Source organism: Antechinus flavipes, chromosome 2, assembly GCF_016432865.1.
Source record: "Antechinus flavipes isolate AdamAnt ecotype Samford, QLD, Australia chromosome 2, AdamAnt_v2, whole genome shotgun sequence".
In the NCBI taxonomy this organism is placed as follows: Eukaryota; Metazoa; Chordata; class Mammalia; order Dasyuromorphia; family Dasyuridae; genus Antechinus; species Antechinus flavipes.
In genome coordinates this window covers 633,933,490-633,950,243 of record NC_067399.1, presented here as the reverse complement: position 1 = coordinate 633,950,243, position 16,754 = coordinate 633,933,490, and the positions used below count along the sequence as shown (strand labels likewise).

Genomic DNA, 16,754 nt, shown 5'->3' with positions numbered 1-16,754 from the left:
TATTGGCCTGGAATGCATTTTCTCCTTATTTCAGCCTCATGGATCTCATTCATTATTTATTTATTTATGTTTGTTTGTTTATTTATTTGGTTCAAGACACAGCTAAAGCATCACCATCTACATTAAGCTTTTCCTGAAGTCACCTGTTTTAGTTGCTAATGCCCTTCTTTCCAGCTACCTTGTGTTTAAGCACTTTGCATTTATTCTCTTTATATTTATTCTGCATATGCTTACATACTATTGCTATTCCCTGCCTTCCACTTCACCTGTATTTGAAACTCCTAGCAAATAGGGTTGATTGATTCATCCTCTTTTTATCCTTAGCACAGTGATTTCCATAAATAGAAAGTATTTAATAAATTCATTTGCTTGATCTGGGCAAAGCAGGGGTGGAAAATGAGAGAATCAGGAAGGCAGTGTGTTTACCTACTGATGCCTTCTAAGTATCTGGCTCCACAGCTGGAGTTTCCTACTTTCTTTTGCTCTTCCTAATATCTGAGAAAATGTCTAAGTCTTTCTTTAGCCCCAATGTAAATTTCTATCATATCATAATTTAGCTTCTCTGAGACCTGTTTAACCCTGGAGTTTGTGTTTATTCCGGAAAAAAAGGCTCTTAAGCTCCTGAAAAGTATTTTCTCAACCCTTCTCCCTCAAAGTGGGAAGTTTGCCTGCTACCCAGATTTTACCCAGAGCCTTGTGATGGCTCTATGTAAATTTATGTGACATTTTCATTCGAGAATTGTTTAAAAAATGAATGATCTTTCTACAGTTTATTGTTTTTCACTTTAAGTACATTTTCTGACAATATGTCCCCTATTAATCATTTAAGCAATAGTAGAGGCTTTAAAGAAGCTTATTCAGAAGTAGGAACCCATGGTTCATTTAGTGCTGTCTGAAAAAAAATCTTATTGATTGACATCTTCTGTGGTTATGTGATGTAATATTTATAATATGTCACCCTGCCGTACATCAAAACAAGTATGTCTGATGTTTCATTTTCATGGGAGTTGTTGATTTGATAGAGGTCAGACTAATCTTGGGTCACATTGTGGCAGACCACTGGGTTAGAAAGGGGAAGGGACTGAATTTATGTTATCTATTGAAAACTGCAAGCATCTTGCTTTTGGCTTTTCCCTTGCCCACCTTTTTTGACTCACCTTTTCCTCTCCTTTTCATCCTACCTCCATCATCTTGTTTTGTTTTTTGGCCTTGATGGCCTCTGTAAGATAAAATAATTGAAAGTCATTTTGCAAGTGAATATACTTCTGTGCTTAGTGTCAGCCTGCTGTGGAGCAAAAGGGAAAACTTTCTACGATTTTCCCAAAGGCCATTATAGGTTCATTATAGCTCTTAGCTGGGCATGTACCATATTATTTGCTGATAAGAATATACTGTTTCTGAGAGTGAGGAGCCTATACTTAGCTATGTGCACACCCTGGTGTTATTTTTAGTATTAAATTTAAATGGAAGTAAGTGATTAGAAAAGGAGGAGGGCTAGTGACCTAATGAGAATAAGGGATAACTGAAGTGGAAATATTAATCACTGTGAAGTCAGAAGCCTAGCTTTAAAACCTCTCTTTTACTATGTGTTTGACTTTGAAGAAGTCACTTAAACTTCCTTTATTTATCTAGAAAAGTGAAGAAATTGGACCACATAGCTTGTGAGATTCCTTCTAGCTCTCAGACTATGACTCTTGTCATCTGTGGGATTTCAAAAGAATTTGAGGAAGACCTTTCTTCCTGCCAAGTACATTAGGTTGATTCAATATTATATTTAACCTATGTCAAATTTCTGGGAGAACATGGTACAGGGCTACATAGGATGGTCAAGTTTAGAAGGATTGAGAGTTTTATCATAATTTCAGAATGATGGAGTCTTGAACTAAATGGAACCATGAGAAGATTTAGAAATAGATAATTAGCTTAAGAAGCAGAGTGAAGCACACAGTAATCAGTCATTGTTCATTTTGTTTTTAATAAATATACTCAGTTTTATTTCAAATTTTATTTATACCATTTCCTATCTGTTATAATCTCCTTATCAACTATATTGGATCTTTCCTTATAACAAAGTAAACTAATCCAAAGTAATTTGACCCAGTATATATTACCGTCTTCTGCTGTAATTACCCATTTTTCACAAGAGTAGAGAGGTTATCTTTTATCAACTGTTCTCTTCAACCCAGATAGACTATTAAAATTAATCATTATTTAAAAAGTTGTTTTGGTTTGCAGGGTTGTAGTTTGTTGTACTCCTTGTTGGGCTTACTTTGCTTTGTATCAGTTCATACACATTTTTCCATTTTTTGATTTCTGTATATTTGTCACTTATTATAGTGAAATAAGTCCATTATATCCATATACCACAGCATATTCAGGTGTTACTTTTGATTAGTATCCAAAGTTTCCACTCTTATTTTTTCTCCACAAAAAAGACTAAGAATATCCCAGTCTACATGGGATTCTCCCGTGTTTGATCTCCTTCAGGTATACACCTGTCACTAGGTCAAAAGGAGGAAATAATTCATAAAGTCATTGTTTGAAAGGATACAATTAACTTGAGCTAGATCTCTAATAAACTGGTTGGGTCCATCCTCTTAAGTCCAACCTTGGCTAACAAAGCTAGAATGATAAATTTGACTGTCCTTCTTCCCCTTCCTTTCATGTCTTCTATTAAATTTAAATAAAAAATATTTAATAAATGTCAACTGTGTGCAAATTAAAGGAACTTTGAGATTTTACTTCAACCCATCAGATTGGAAAAGTTAAATTTTTTTTTAAAAAAGGAAAATGACAGATATTGAAGAAATTATAAGAAAATATATGCACTTATACATTATTGGTCCAGTATTTCTGGAAATCAACTTGAATCATGCCCTAAAAATGGCCAAACAGTGTATCCCCTTTGATATAACAAGACTACTTCTAGGTGGGTAACTCACAGAGACCAAAGAAAGAGGAAAAGTTGTCATAGCCAAAAGAAATTATTTCTAGCAGCTTTTTTGTGATAGCAAAGAAACAAATGGGAAATTCATTGGGGAATGGTAACAAATTATATTGCATGTATAAAATTTCATTTTATGCTGTAAGATTTGAAGGGATAATTCAGAATGAAAACAACAACAACAACAACAATAACAACTGGGAATACTTTATGGATTGATGAAAGAACCAGGAGAATGATTTGTCCTCTAACATTAGTGTTAGAAAAATGATCAAGTTTGAAAGGATCAGAAACTTTTATTTGCAATAATCAACCATGACTCCAGAAGACTTATAATAAAGTAGGCTACCCATACTGAGGCCAATATTTTTGGTGGTTAATATGTCTTTTTCTTTGATGTTCTCACACCAGGGACCATTTACAACCATACCCTCAGTATGTATGATGACCACCTCTCGCTGCCTCAGTGATAGATGTGGTTTGCAAGAGTTACAGATATTGTTTTCCTATCTAAGAAGGTAAACAGTTTAACCTTTAAATATATATATATATTTCCCCTGTTTACCTTTTTATGGTTCTCTTGAGTCCTGTGTTTGTAGATTAAATTTTCTGTTTAGTTCTGGTTTTTTCAATAGAAATGATTTAAAGTCTTTTATTTTATTAAAGCTCCATTGCCTCCCCTAAAAGATGATGCTGGGTAGTTAATTATTGTTGTAACCCCAGATCCTTTGCCTTCTGGAATACTATGTTACAGGCCTGCCGATCCTTTATTGCAGAAGCTGCCAGATCCTGGGTAATCTTGACTTTTGCTCCTTGATATTTGAATTGTTTTTGTCTGGCAGCTTGCAGCATTTTTTCCCTTGAGATTATAGTTTTGGAGTTTTGCAATAATGTTTCTTGAGGTTTTCCTTGTGGGGTCTCTTTTCAGAGGTAAACATTGGGTTCTTTCAATGATTATCTCCCACTCTGTTTCTAGAATATTGGGGCAATTTTCCTTAATGACCTCTTGTAGAATGCTATCCACGTTCTTTTTTCAGTCATGGCCTTCAAGTAGGTCAATAATTTTAAAATTGTCTCTTTTGTATATATTTCCAGGTCAGCTGTTTTGCCAATGAGGTATTTCACATTTTCTCCCATTTTTTCATTCTTTTTTTAGTGATTTTGACTGATTCTTACTGTCTCACAAAGTCATTAGCTTCCAATTGCCCTGTTCTAGTTTTTAATGTGTGATTTTCTTCAGTTAGCTTTTGTATCCCTTTTTCCATTTAGTTTATTCTACTGTTTAAGGAGTTGTTTTCTTCAGACAATTTTTTTCCCTTTGTTTTCCAAACTGTTGACTCTTACATGCTTACCTCTCATTTCTTTTCTCATTTTTCCCTCTTCCTCTCTTATTTGCCTTTTGAAATCTTTTATGAGCATTCCAAGAAGTCTTTTTGGGCTTGAGACTAATTTATCTCACTCACTGAAACTTCTTCTATGGACATTCTGTTCTTCTCTGACTTTATGTTTTGTTCTGCCCTGTCACCATAGTAGCTTTCGATGCTCAAGGTTCTTTTCTGTTTCTTGCTCCTTTCCTTTCCTTTTCTTTTTGTATTTCCTCTTTTTTTTTTTTTTTTTTTTTTACTTTTAAGATGGAACTCTGCTCCTTAGGTAAAGGTGGTACTGTCCCAAGTGTCCTGTGCAGCTTGCAGGCTGCCCCCCCGCCACCTTATTTGCTTCTCTACTGAGCCAGGACTGAGTGTATTAGTTGCTGATTTTTTGTGATTAAGACCCTTTTTTAGTTTCCCAGAATTTGTCTGACCTGGGCTGAATACCCTTTCACCCCCAGTGAGAATGACCTTTCTTGAAGTTTTTTTTAGTATATCTTGAGGTGGAGAGGTTTCATTCCATCAGACTCCATTCAGAGACTTGGTTTCATGTGGTTTTTGAGAGAAACTAGGAAAGTTTGAGCACCTTCCTGACTTTACTCCACCATCTTGGCTCTACCTTTGGTGATTAGTATAAAAATTAGTTTCACTTCACTATATGTTTTGCTTATTAAAATTTTCCCCTTCATGCCTACCTCCCAGCCACAGAGAAGGGGGTAAGAAAGGGAGGGAAATGTTGATAGCTGAAATAAATAAAAAATGATAAGCATATACTGTGTCAAGAGTGTACTGGGTACTAAGGGATATATGAAGTGATACCTGTTATCATGGAGGTACATGAGAAGTCCAGAGAAAGTATTATTGGAGGGAAAGTTTATGTAGTTCAGGGACTATCTCATGGAAAAAGTGGCTCTGACTTGGGCTTTAACATCTAAGTAGAAATTTAACATGTGCATATAATGAAGTAGAGAGAAGGCATAAGAAACTGAATGAGCAAAGACATGGAGACCAAAAATGCAAGATGCATAGGGAGGATGGCAACTTTTGAGGAGAGCAGAATATATGGGAGAGGAGTAGTGTGAGTGGAAAGCTACAATGGGGGCAAGATCTGAGAAGACCTTAGATTACAAGGAAAGAGAAAGGAAAAGGAAGGAAATGGAGGGGAGGGGAGAGGCAAAGAGATGCTTGGACACCCTCCATCTGATAGACCTGGGAAAGGGATCCAGAATGACTAAAGGAAAAGACAAGGAATGATTTCTGGGGATGGGATTAGTGAGAAATGGGTAAACGACTGAGGGGTGGTTGGAAAAGCAATGAAAATAAATACTGTTTGACTAGGAGAAGTGAGAATACCTCAAGATCATAGGAAGAAGTGACCTTCAAGGAAGCAAAGAAGAGGAGGGAAGGGAAAGTGAGCAGGGAGGAAACAGACACTGAGTGTTGATCACTTTTCAAGAAGTTTTGCATGGGAGGAAGAGAGAGAGGGTGTAGAGAAATTGTTATTGTTGTTGTTGTCATTGTTTGGCATTGGAATGACTTAATTATGTTTGTAGGGAACAGATTGGAGACAGAAAGGAGAAACAGAGACAGAGAAAGTGACAGAAAAGAAAGGAGAGAAACAGAAAAAGAGACTCTCTCTCTCTGTGTGTGTGTGTGTGTGTGTGTGTGTGTGTGTGTGTGTGTTTGGAGGTGCCTGAGAAGGGAACAGTAGCTGGAACAAGGTCCCAAAGGAAAAAGAAAATGAAATTAAGGAGGCAGGAAGAAAGAGTAGCCAAGAAGAATGAAGAGATTTCTTTATTTGAGACAGGAAGAAAGAAAGGGAGAATGAATGATACTGGAAAATTTTGAGGAGTGAAAGAGTAAGGTTTAGTTGGCTCTCCTGAGATAGTTTCAATCTGATCAAAAATTGTTGGAGTCACAAGTGTGAATGTGGGTGGGGGCTTCTATTTACTTTCTTCAGTCTGAAGGCTTGGGTTCTACTGTGAAATAATAGCTGTAGGTCTCATTTTCCTCATTCTTCTGATGAGGAAATCAAATTACTAAGTTCTTTGCACATCTAACATCTTATGAATTCTGATTGTTATTTCCTTATCTTTACTTTTTTTCTATCTTCACTTCTTTCTCCTTTCCTTCTTTTTCTCACTTTTTTCTCTTCTTTCCTCCCCTCCTTTTCTTTTCTCTTTTTCCCTTTCTCCCTTTTTCTCTTCTTCTTCCTCTCTCTTTCTCTGTCTCTGCCTTGTCTCCCTGCCACCCACCATGATCCTTGGTTTTCCTTATAATAGCATTATTTTAAACTCTGTGCTCTTGTTGATCACCAACAGAGAACAGATCAGGGTTCTGTCCAGTATCTGCAGCCACTCAATCAAAACGGAATGGGAAAGGACACCCAGACTTCTGGGGTCTGTTTGGGGGCTAACCCCATTTCCCCACCCAGCCAGAGTAGTAAAAGTTGTGGCTTACAGAACCCAGTGTGCATTCTTCAGCTAATCTAAAATCTCAGCTTTGAAGATCAGAAGAAAGCAAAGGTCATGACCTAGAGATCAAAGTAACAGAAGCCACCACCATAATTGCCAGTTCCTTCTCTTGTCCAGGCTCTGGGTCTGTCCTGTGGGTGTATTTTTTGCATGGAAGACTTCAAACAGTTGTTAGGGAACTGCTAGGGAAATCATCTGGTCTTTGCCAGGCAATCATTAATGTAGTAGGTGAGCTCACCTATTCTCATTAGGGTGAGATAATTGTAATCTGTGTCTGCATCTGGAGCTATTCAGGTTGGAGCACTTGCTCATTATTCTTTGGCCCTCCTTTATTTTCTCAAATTCATTTATTTGGGCTACATAGGGAAATAAGCATGAGCAGAAACAAGTAGCCAGTTACATTCTAAACATGTATTATAGACTTGCAGAATCATGTAATTCTCCCTCTGAAAGGGATTCCCTTGGAGAGTGACTTATCTAATGTCTTCCTTTTACAGATTAGGAAACTGAGTCACAGAGAGGGCTCAGCCAGGTTGTTTCTGTGGCAGAACCAACCTTGAATCCAGATCCTCACTCCCACTTCAGTACTTTTGAACCATAAAGTGGCCACCACTGACTCTACAGTGCAAAGGTGTGGCCTTAGAGGGACAGAGAATTAAAAAAACTGGAGAAAAGAAGCCCCTGCCAAAAAAAAAAAATGCCCTTGTAAGTCAGTTCCCTATTCCCCGGGGCCTGGAAAATCAGCATCATTGGCCGCTTGCCTGCGGAGCCCTGGGCCATTGCTGAGGAGAAATCCAACAGCAGTAGAGGAAGGTTAATGAAACACATCTCATGATCTATGGTGTGTTCATCTTTTCCATGACTTTGAAGCATGATGGTGTGTGGCCAATTCCTCAGTGAGTGGGAGCAAAAGGCAACATCATTTCTCTCAGGTCTGTTTTGGAAAATGCAGAATACCAGGGCTGGGGCAGTGAACCCGGGATTTGGGGGTAGGAAGGCCCTTAGTTGTGCTCCTGCATGGCTGACGACCTCTTTTCTATTGCCTTTATTCAACCTGTCCCTTGCCCATTATTGTCCCATAAAGAGAACATTCTAGGAAAACAGAGAGGAAAAAAAGCAGCGAGAGAAGGTGAGAGAGAGAGAAAGGAAGAGAGACAAAGAGAGAAAGGAAGAGAGACAAAGAGAGAAAGAGAGAGAGAGAGAGAGACCAAGAGACTGAGAGAAACAGCAAAAGTGACAGAGAGGGAGAGGGAGTCGGAGAGAGGAGGAAGCAAGAGAAAGAGGCAGGAGAGAGAGAGAAAAAGAGAGAGACAGAGAGAGGAAGAGGAGAAGATGAAAAAGCACAAAGGAAAGGGAAAAACAAAAGAAATAGATGAAGAAAAGGAAATAAAGTAAAGCTGAAAAAAGAGGGAAAAAGAAAGAAAAGGGAAGGAGAAAAAAGACAGAGGAAGAAAAGGAGAGAGAACAAGAAAGGAAATCAAGAGCTTTGATTTCATTTGCTGCTTTTAGGAGGGGATGAGCACCCAAGAAGAGATACAGGGATCTTTTAAACACCTTTTTAGAATTCCTGCTGCTCTTCCTTGTACTCTCCTCCCTTGCCAATAGTGTTCTTTTACCTGATGACAAAGACTGGGGTCTCCCATATGTCTGTACCAGAGGACCTGGGGATAAGCTAAGATTGCACCTGTCTAACCCCTGAACCCACGAGAAGTCCCTTTGGGGCTCAGATGTGGAAATGTAGATGGATTTCTTTTCATTAAGCCTGGCCCCAGCTTAACAAGCAGTTTTATAAATCTGGAGCTATCTCAGGGTGTCCCAGGATTTATAGATGGGGGCTCCTGCCATAAAGTGCTTTATGATGGCTGCCTTCTGTGTTATTAGTAGCTGTCTCTTCCTTCAACCACTGCTGTTTGATAATAGTCTTAAAACACCCAGAATTACTTACCTGCAAGCCACATTCCCGATAGCCCCCGTTGACAGTCTGAATAAGTTTACTGCCCTTTTGTTGTACTTTACCTTCAAAACAAACTGATTGAACCATCAATAGCTCCTGAAAGCTGACAGAGGCATGTCATCTGGGCTAACCCCTGTGATAGCAGGTTATCTGGGAGAGTTAACCTTCGTGCATTGTTAACTGAAATGTTTTATGTACTATGCAACTTTGGGATGGTGCTGTGATAACCCCAGTAACTAAGTAATACATCACAGTAAAGAGATTTGGGTGCCACAAATAACCCGGGATTAAATTTACAAGGGTTGAATTGATATTGTAAAAGCCTTTCATTCTGGGGCTTCAGTAATCCCTCCTTGTATTTTTATGGCAGACCGGCCTCACCGACAGGATTGAAGCTTTTGGCTTTTGACACCCTGACACAGCCCAGCACTAAGGAAAACAGATTTCCTAAATCCAGAGAGGAGAGATTCAGACAGGGTAGAGCTCCCCGACTGAGAATTTGTCCTCCGGTCGCCAAAGCAGGTTCTGGCCTGAAAGGCACTGCTGTGATATCATGAGAAAGAAGGCTTCTCCCCATCATTTCCCTCAGTTCCGGGTTACCTTTAGCAGATGGCATCTTCCCACAGAGCAAGCAGAGTTACCAAAATTGGCTCTCAGTCCTAACTCTCCCCATCCTCCATCCACTTTCGACCCCCCTTCCCAGGGGGCAGAGCTTTTGTGTTAGCTTCCTCTTCTCTGTACCTCCTTATCCTAGAGCTGGGGTTTTTGATCTGGAGGGGGGGTCAGTGAACTTGAATCAGGAGAAAATTACATCTTTATTTTCATTAAATGTAATTGGAATTTACATTCCCTTCAGATATTTAAAAATATTCTACAAACAGCCCATAGATTTTTGACTGCCAAAACAACAATAAAAAAGGTTCAGAACCCCTATTCTAGAGGTCAGTACAGAAAACCCAATTTCATACTAAAAGTAATTGACTATATTTGCCTCCTAGGTAATTATAAAAGAGTACCTTATGTCTCAAAAAAGCACATTTCTAATGATGGATGTTTAGAAACTTTGGGAAAGGAGACTCCCTACTTTGTTTCTGCTTATAGGCTTTGGAATTAAGATAAATAAGATTAGGACTTAGATCTTAAAGGATCTTGATGGATATAAGCCTAGCTCTGTGATCTTGAAGGGGTCATTTACTCTTTCTCAGCCTCCATTTCCCCATAAAAGAATTGAGCTAGATCTTGAAAAATCCCTTCCAGACTTACATATTATCAAGTAGCATCAACCATCTTCATTCTGAATTCCCTTAAAAGGCAGTAATGAAACACACCCTCTTACCCCTGGCTACCCTCCCCACTGCTCACCCCCAATCACCACCATTTCTTTCTCTCCTTTGATTTCAGGGCTGGGATCCCAAATCTGCTTATGTGACAATGCTCTCTCTGTCTGTTGTCACCTTGGTTCCTGCCAGCCTTGTGAAGGCATCTTTCATTTCATCATTAAACATTTGCTGATTTTCTAATACTGATGTTTTCTTCACCTGAATATTCATCTTTTCCCACCCTACACTTAGTGGGTGTCTTTACTCCCTTTGCCCGTCACTCCTGACATAGTGTTTCCGTCTGTACATGTCTTTATTTGAAAGAATCTGTTGTCATTGGGGTTTTGCTGCCGGTAACAGAAGACGGAACTTTTCCTCTACTGACAGAGGCCGGTGGGACTCATGGGATCAGTGATGGAAGGGACAGTTGGGGAATTTGGGCAAGACCTTAGGGTTACAACTGAGTCTGAATAGGACTGAGCAGTGGGAAAAAATGAGGTTAGAGGAAAAACAGGGAAAGAAGAGAATATGAAAAGGAAAAAAAAAAGTTTGTAGCAGTGTATTTGTGATACAAAGAATGAGAAACTATGAGATGTAGAGGGAAAGGCAAAGGGATCATCAATTTAGAGCTGCTAGGAACCTTAGAGATCATATAATATCTTTCTCAGTTTAGAGATTAAAAACAAACAAAAAACATCCCCCCCAACAAAAACTGAGCCCCAGAGAAATTATATAATTTGCCTCAGATCACAGAGATAGAGAATAACTGGTTTTGAATTTAGCTCCTCTTGACTCCCAGGCCAGAGCTCTTTCTACTGCATGACATTAGAATCTCTATAAGAAAGATAGAAAGTCTAAGGAATTTCTGTGCATTTTGACCTCAAAAATAAATAGTTTTGCAGTGAAGGCAAAATACCATGCAAGTTATCTCTTTTTCAGTGAACAGTAATCTCTAGCTTTGAGGTTATCTTTACTTTGGCCTATAGCTCTGACAATTCAGTTGCACAAACATTTATTAAATGCCGAAAGCCCATTTCATTATGTGAGACCACTTGAGCCAGTGAAATGAGCTTATTATCTCCTCCTTTTTTTCCCTTCCTCTTCTTTCCTCTCCCCTCCTCTTCTCTCCTCTCTTTTCTTTTCCTTTCTTTCCTTTACTTTTCCTCTCCTTTCTTTTCCTCTTTTTTTCCTTTTCTCTCTTCTCTCCTCTCCTCTCCTCTTCTCTTTGCTCTTTTCCTTTCCTTTCCTTTCTTTTTCTTTTCTTTTCCTTTTCCCTTTCCTTTTCTTTTCCAACTACTCTCCCCTTCAACACTGTAGAGAGCTTTGAGTAAGAATCCTCTCTCTATTCCTACAGAGCAGCACCTTCCTTGCAGTTGATGAGCTTGGAATCCTTTGGGGTTGCTAAGAATGGCTTAGGGAGGAGTAGCCAGTATGTGTCAGAGGGGAAGAATTTGAAACTAGGCTTTCCTTATTCCATGGCCCAGCCAGCTCTTTTAATGATCTTTTCTAAGGAATCCTAGCTGTTTGGAAAGATAACTCCTATAAGTTAAAGATATATATGTGGAGATGTGCTTAGACTCCTTGGAGCATGTGCCATCCATTTTTTGCTTATCCCATGTTCTAGATTCAACAAGAGAGGATGAATAGACATATTAATATACTGTTGAAGGAGGCCCAACCAGTCTGGAAAATGATTTAGACCTATGTCCCCCCAAATTATCAAATTACATTTCCCTGACCTAGCAATATATCTATTACGTTTGTGTCCCAAAGAGATCAAAGAAAGAAGAAAAGGATATACACATATGTGTATATTTATATAATATGTATTATATATATATGAGAAAATATTCATAGCAACTATTTTGTAATGGCAAAGAACTTGAAACTAAACAAGTAATCATCTGTTTGGGGAATGAGTGAGCAAATTATGAGATATGAATGTAATAATTCTGTTATGTCATAAGAAATGATAAAAAAGATGATTTCAGATTACACTGGGAAGGCTCATATGAACTGATGCAAAGTGAATTGAGCAGAACTAGGAAAGTAATTTATATCATAACAACCTTGTAAAGACAAACTACTTGGAACATTTTAAGAAGTGCTTAATGCAGTGCCTTACCATGTTTCCCACCTCTTGACAGAGAGGGAAGTTCTCAAGATAAAGAAAGACATTTCTAATCAAAATTGATTTGTTTTGCTTTATTTGTTACAAGAGTTTGATTTTTTCCTGCTTCTTTCTTTTCTCTTTTTTTTCCAGCTGAAGGGTGGGTGGCAGAGAAGGAGAAAAAAAAAGTTTTTTTTTTAAACTGAAACAAAGGAAGGGGGGAAAGCTATGTAAAAAAGGAGATGGCGAATAGTCAAATTTCAGTCAAACTGAACAACTTGCCATTTTGTACTGATGTGTTACCCATTCATATATCTTCATGTCTTATTTCATGTCATCCACAGCAAGCTTACCTCATCTCTACTACAGAAAATGCATCCTCTTCCCTTGCCTTTACTATCTGCCTGCTGAAGTCTTTCTTTCCCTTCAAGACTGAACTATGGTGCAACTTTTTATATGAAACCTTCCTTGATCCCCTTAGAGTTCTCACAGCATTATGTTTGAATTCCTTCTTTATAATTTTCATAATCCTAATTTTAGTTTTTTGTTATTATTGTTCAAATGTCTAATCATCCCTTTTAGACTGTAGTATCTGTGAGGGGCTATCACTTATTTCATCCACTAACCTAATATAACGCTAGGTAGATAATAGTCTCTTATTAAGTGCTTTTTTGTATTTAAATAAATCAAATTTGCTACCTAGTGGCTAAACCATTTATGAAGATGTTAGATGCCTTAAATTCTTCTTGTTTTCCCATGGAAGTCTGTGGTTTCTTGTTGCTTTTTTTTTCCTTTTCTCCACACAAGTTTATTCAACTGATGAATATTTATTGAACGCCTATTATGTACTCTATTGTTCATTAAATTAAATTACTAAAGCTCTAGGAATGCCATGGTTTCTGATATTTGCCTCCCTGGTCTGTAGGAGACAGTATGGAGGACTAAAAATAAGGCATGGATTGCTTCTGCCATCGTGGACATTATAGCCTATCTGAGAGACAAGATGAGCATATGGATCAATTAGAGAGTAATTGAATGGTAAACTCAATGGGGCTGACTTTGAGTGAAGGAAGAGTTTAGGACACTGGACTAGAGTGGTCAGAAAAGGTCTTTCACATCAGATGTGATGTCCAGATTGGATCTTGATGGATGAAAAGGTTTGGGAAGGCAAACGGATGCAGGAGGGCATCAAAGTCATCTCATTTCTCCTTTGATCTGAGTGTCTGTATCTTTCCTTCATTCATCAGTGGTGCTATAATTGCTGATATGATTGAGAGTGTTGGGATAGTGAAGGTTTTTTGAAATGTGTGTGTCTGAGAGAGACAGACAGACAAAGACACACACAGAGAAAGACAAAGATGGAGAGACAGAGAGAGATAGAGACAGAGAGAGAGAGATTTGGGGTAAGGGAGGGAGGGAAGGAGGAAGGAAGAGGAAGGAAGAGAGAAGGAGAGAGACAGGCAGAAATAGAAACACACACACAGAGATACACACACAGAAATGGGGGAGAGTGTGACAGAGAGACAAAGACAGAAACAGAGAGAGACAGAGAGAGAAGGAGGGAGGGAGGGAAGGAAGGAGTGAGGGAGAGCAGAGGCTAAATTATCAATCACCTAACTCTTTCCCACAAAGGGGACTCTGGTAATGTTTCCAGTTGCCAAATCTATCACATAACTTGTTGTTACTTAGCAGAAGACATTTGTACTCCCATCCTGGTCATCATAGTAGATGCTACCTACCCTCATTTAAAATGAAGAGAGTATGGTATTTTATACAATAACACTGAATCTAGAATCCATCCTAAGAGTAATCTTCTTTCTTCTTTTTCACAATGAGCCAGATCATTTCTGTTAGAACAAACACAGGTAAATTATTAGTTACCTAAAATTCATCATTGTAAATATTCTCTTTACTGATGGAAATTACAATTACCCTACTAGGCCTTAGTAGACCATTTTCATGAGTTGCTATGGCCAGAGAAATTCACCATCTGGTAACTATATGTAGTGGTGAACTTTTCTAAAAAATAACAAGACTTGTCAATAAATCACATGCATTGGAATTGTTCTGTGGCTCTTTGGAAACGTAGTGCATTATAGAGAAAAGAGAATGCTGATCTTGACCTCAGAAAGCCCCTGAATTTGAATCCTACCTCTGACCATAGCTGGGTAAATTTCTCTCTCTGGATCTCCTCTTTATTTATAAAATTCATACTTGTAATGTCTGTCATACAGGGTTGTTGTTGAGTTTACATGAGATAATGTTTTGAAAATCTTAAAGAATTACATATCAACTATTTTTATCATTATTGGTATTTGTAGACCCAGCTGGAGATTACCTTAGTTGATCCAGAGTCATTGCCCTACCATCCTGAGGATGTACAGACTTGAGGAGAGGGATTAGCCAAAAAGGATTGAAGTTTGGAACCTTTAGCATTTTGATTACTATTATTAATAATAACAATGATAGCTATAGCACCTTAAAGTGTTTTAGATATCTTATCTCATCTCAGATTCACACAGACTGTGAGATTGGGGCTATTTTTATCCCAATTTTACAGATGAAGAAATTGAGAGTGAGAAGGCTTGTGACATACCTGCATACTGTATGTTTATTTCTCACAGTATTCCTTTCTGATGGTCTGACTCTACCAGATGAATGTAGGACCCCTGGTAAAATTATAGAACTTGACTTATTAGCTTAGCAATTTGCAGCAAGTGACAGCACAGATGAAAGGATAAGAGATTTAGAGATTAAAAAAATTTACAGATATGGAGACTGATAACTTATCTGGTGTCAAATTATCTGAAACAGAATTTGAATCTAGATATTCATATGGTATAACGGGAAAAGAGCAGCGGTGTTGGGATCAGGAAATCTTGGTTTAAATTCTTATTCTAACTCACATGAGCTGTGACCATGGAGACATCAATTTCTTTATCTAAATAATGGTATAGTACTATTAGACAATCCACTTAAAGGCTGGGGGAAAACAAAACACTACAAATCTTACAAGGCTATGTAAATGTAATAACTTATTTTTGTAGCTGGGACCAGGTTGATTTCTTGTAATAAGACTGGTGAGATCCTTGGAAATGACCCTGGATAAAGCAGGCTCTTAATCAGTGTTTCATGAGGAAGGATTTTTGTTAGTGGGGGAAAAGGAAATTGAGGTGAGTGGGAGAATTCTGGGCTAATTTTCCAAAATGGAGCATAAAGTGTTGGAAGACACCAGAAAGCGTATTCCTCCATGAGCTGCTTAGCTCTGTGTGTGTTTGTGCATGTGCACACACTTTGGTTTTGTAGTTGAGTGTATGTAAAATATAGTCATCCGTGTGTGTGTAAACATCACATGAATGTATGAAAGGTAGTCATTTACCCAGCGTGTGGATATTATTAGGACCGCTTTTCACGAAAGGTTTCCCTGGCAGGTAATTGTGCATTTTGTTAACTTTTGTGCACACAAGGAACAGCAATAGCCTGAGCTATCTCCTGGAGAGTTGGGGGGGCTGGCCCGAGAATGATGTCTCACCTAGCTTCCCCACGTGACCTCCCGTCCTTCTGTTCTAGATGCTTTGTCCTGCACAAGCTGCCCAACCTGAAATTTCTGGATGCAAAGAAAGTCACAAAGTGGGAGCGTGAGGAAGCCCTGGTGAGAGGGAAATTCATGAAAGTAGTGAAGCCCAAGGTAAGTCATCTTCCCCCAGCCTTGATCTGCCGTGGGTGAGATTTCTGTCTTGCGCCCCGCGTCCTGGGCAGTGTCGTTAGCCATGGGTCCGGATCAGCTGGAAGAGGGACACCACATTGGGTCACGAGGGCTCCTCCCTTCTGTGATGTCCTGGAAGGCGATAGGAAAATATGGTGGAATGTCACCATTGCTGATGCATATAATTGGTTAATGACCCAAGTCTAAAAGAACCTAGCAGCTCTCGCCCAGGAGGTGGTCTCCTGGGACCAGCCGGGACACAGTTTTGAGGGCTCCAGTGAGCTTCGTTTTTTACTTTGGGTCTGGAGTGTGCTTTTTCCAGGAAGTAGGAGTTTTGGGCTCTGGAGAGAAGATCGGGGAAAGAGACATCGGCTTCTGCTCTCTCTGGGATGGTGAGGATTTTACTGGTGCCTCGAGAATGGGACCCCTCTGTACCAATGTCATTAGAGGAGCCAAGAGAATGATTTTCCTCTGTCCAGAGGTTAAGGCACAGCAGCTTTTCTCAGAGATAGTACTAGAAGAGAAGGCAATTTTTTCTGACAATTTTTCCCCTGGCTTGTATGTGCTACCCACATGTGGCTCTTCAGAGTATACCTGGATGGCATTTATTGACCTTTTCTTTACCAGCTGACTCAGAATGAGACAGAGAAATTTAATGTGGTGTCATCTTAATGACAATACAGATGAGACAGGGGAGAGTTGGCTCTATGTCTAGAATTCATATATAGGAAGATTTCTAAAAGACAGGATAGATGATGGAGATCTGACTGTGGTTTAAGCATAATAAACTACAGAGTCAGGGGGATGAGTTGATGGCCCCAGTTAATATCCATTCCTGCCCTGATGCTTTGCAACATGAGATTAGTTGCCACTAGTAAGT

The 16,754-nt window shown here is 38.9% G+C and overlaps 1 protein-coding gene across 1 annotated transcript in view; it reads left to right on the top strand.

The window, feature by feature from the left end:
- LRMDA (leucine rich melanocyte differentiation associated) overlaps window positions 1-16,754 on the top strand; it is a 1,322,797-nt gene that overhangs the window by 753,925 nt on the left and 552,118 nt on the right. Inside the window, exon 5 of the mRNA XM_051982052.1 lies at window positions 15,739-15,856. Coding sequence (XP_051838012.1) covers window positions 15,739-15,856 — 118 coding nt within the window. The remainder of the gene's footprint in view (window positions 1-15,738; window positions 15,857-16,754) is intronic.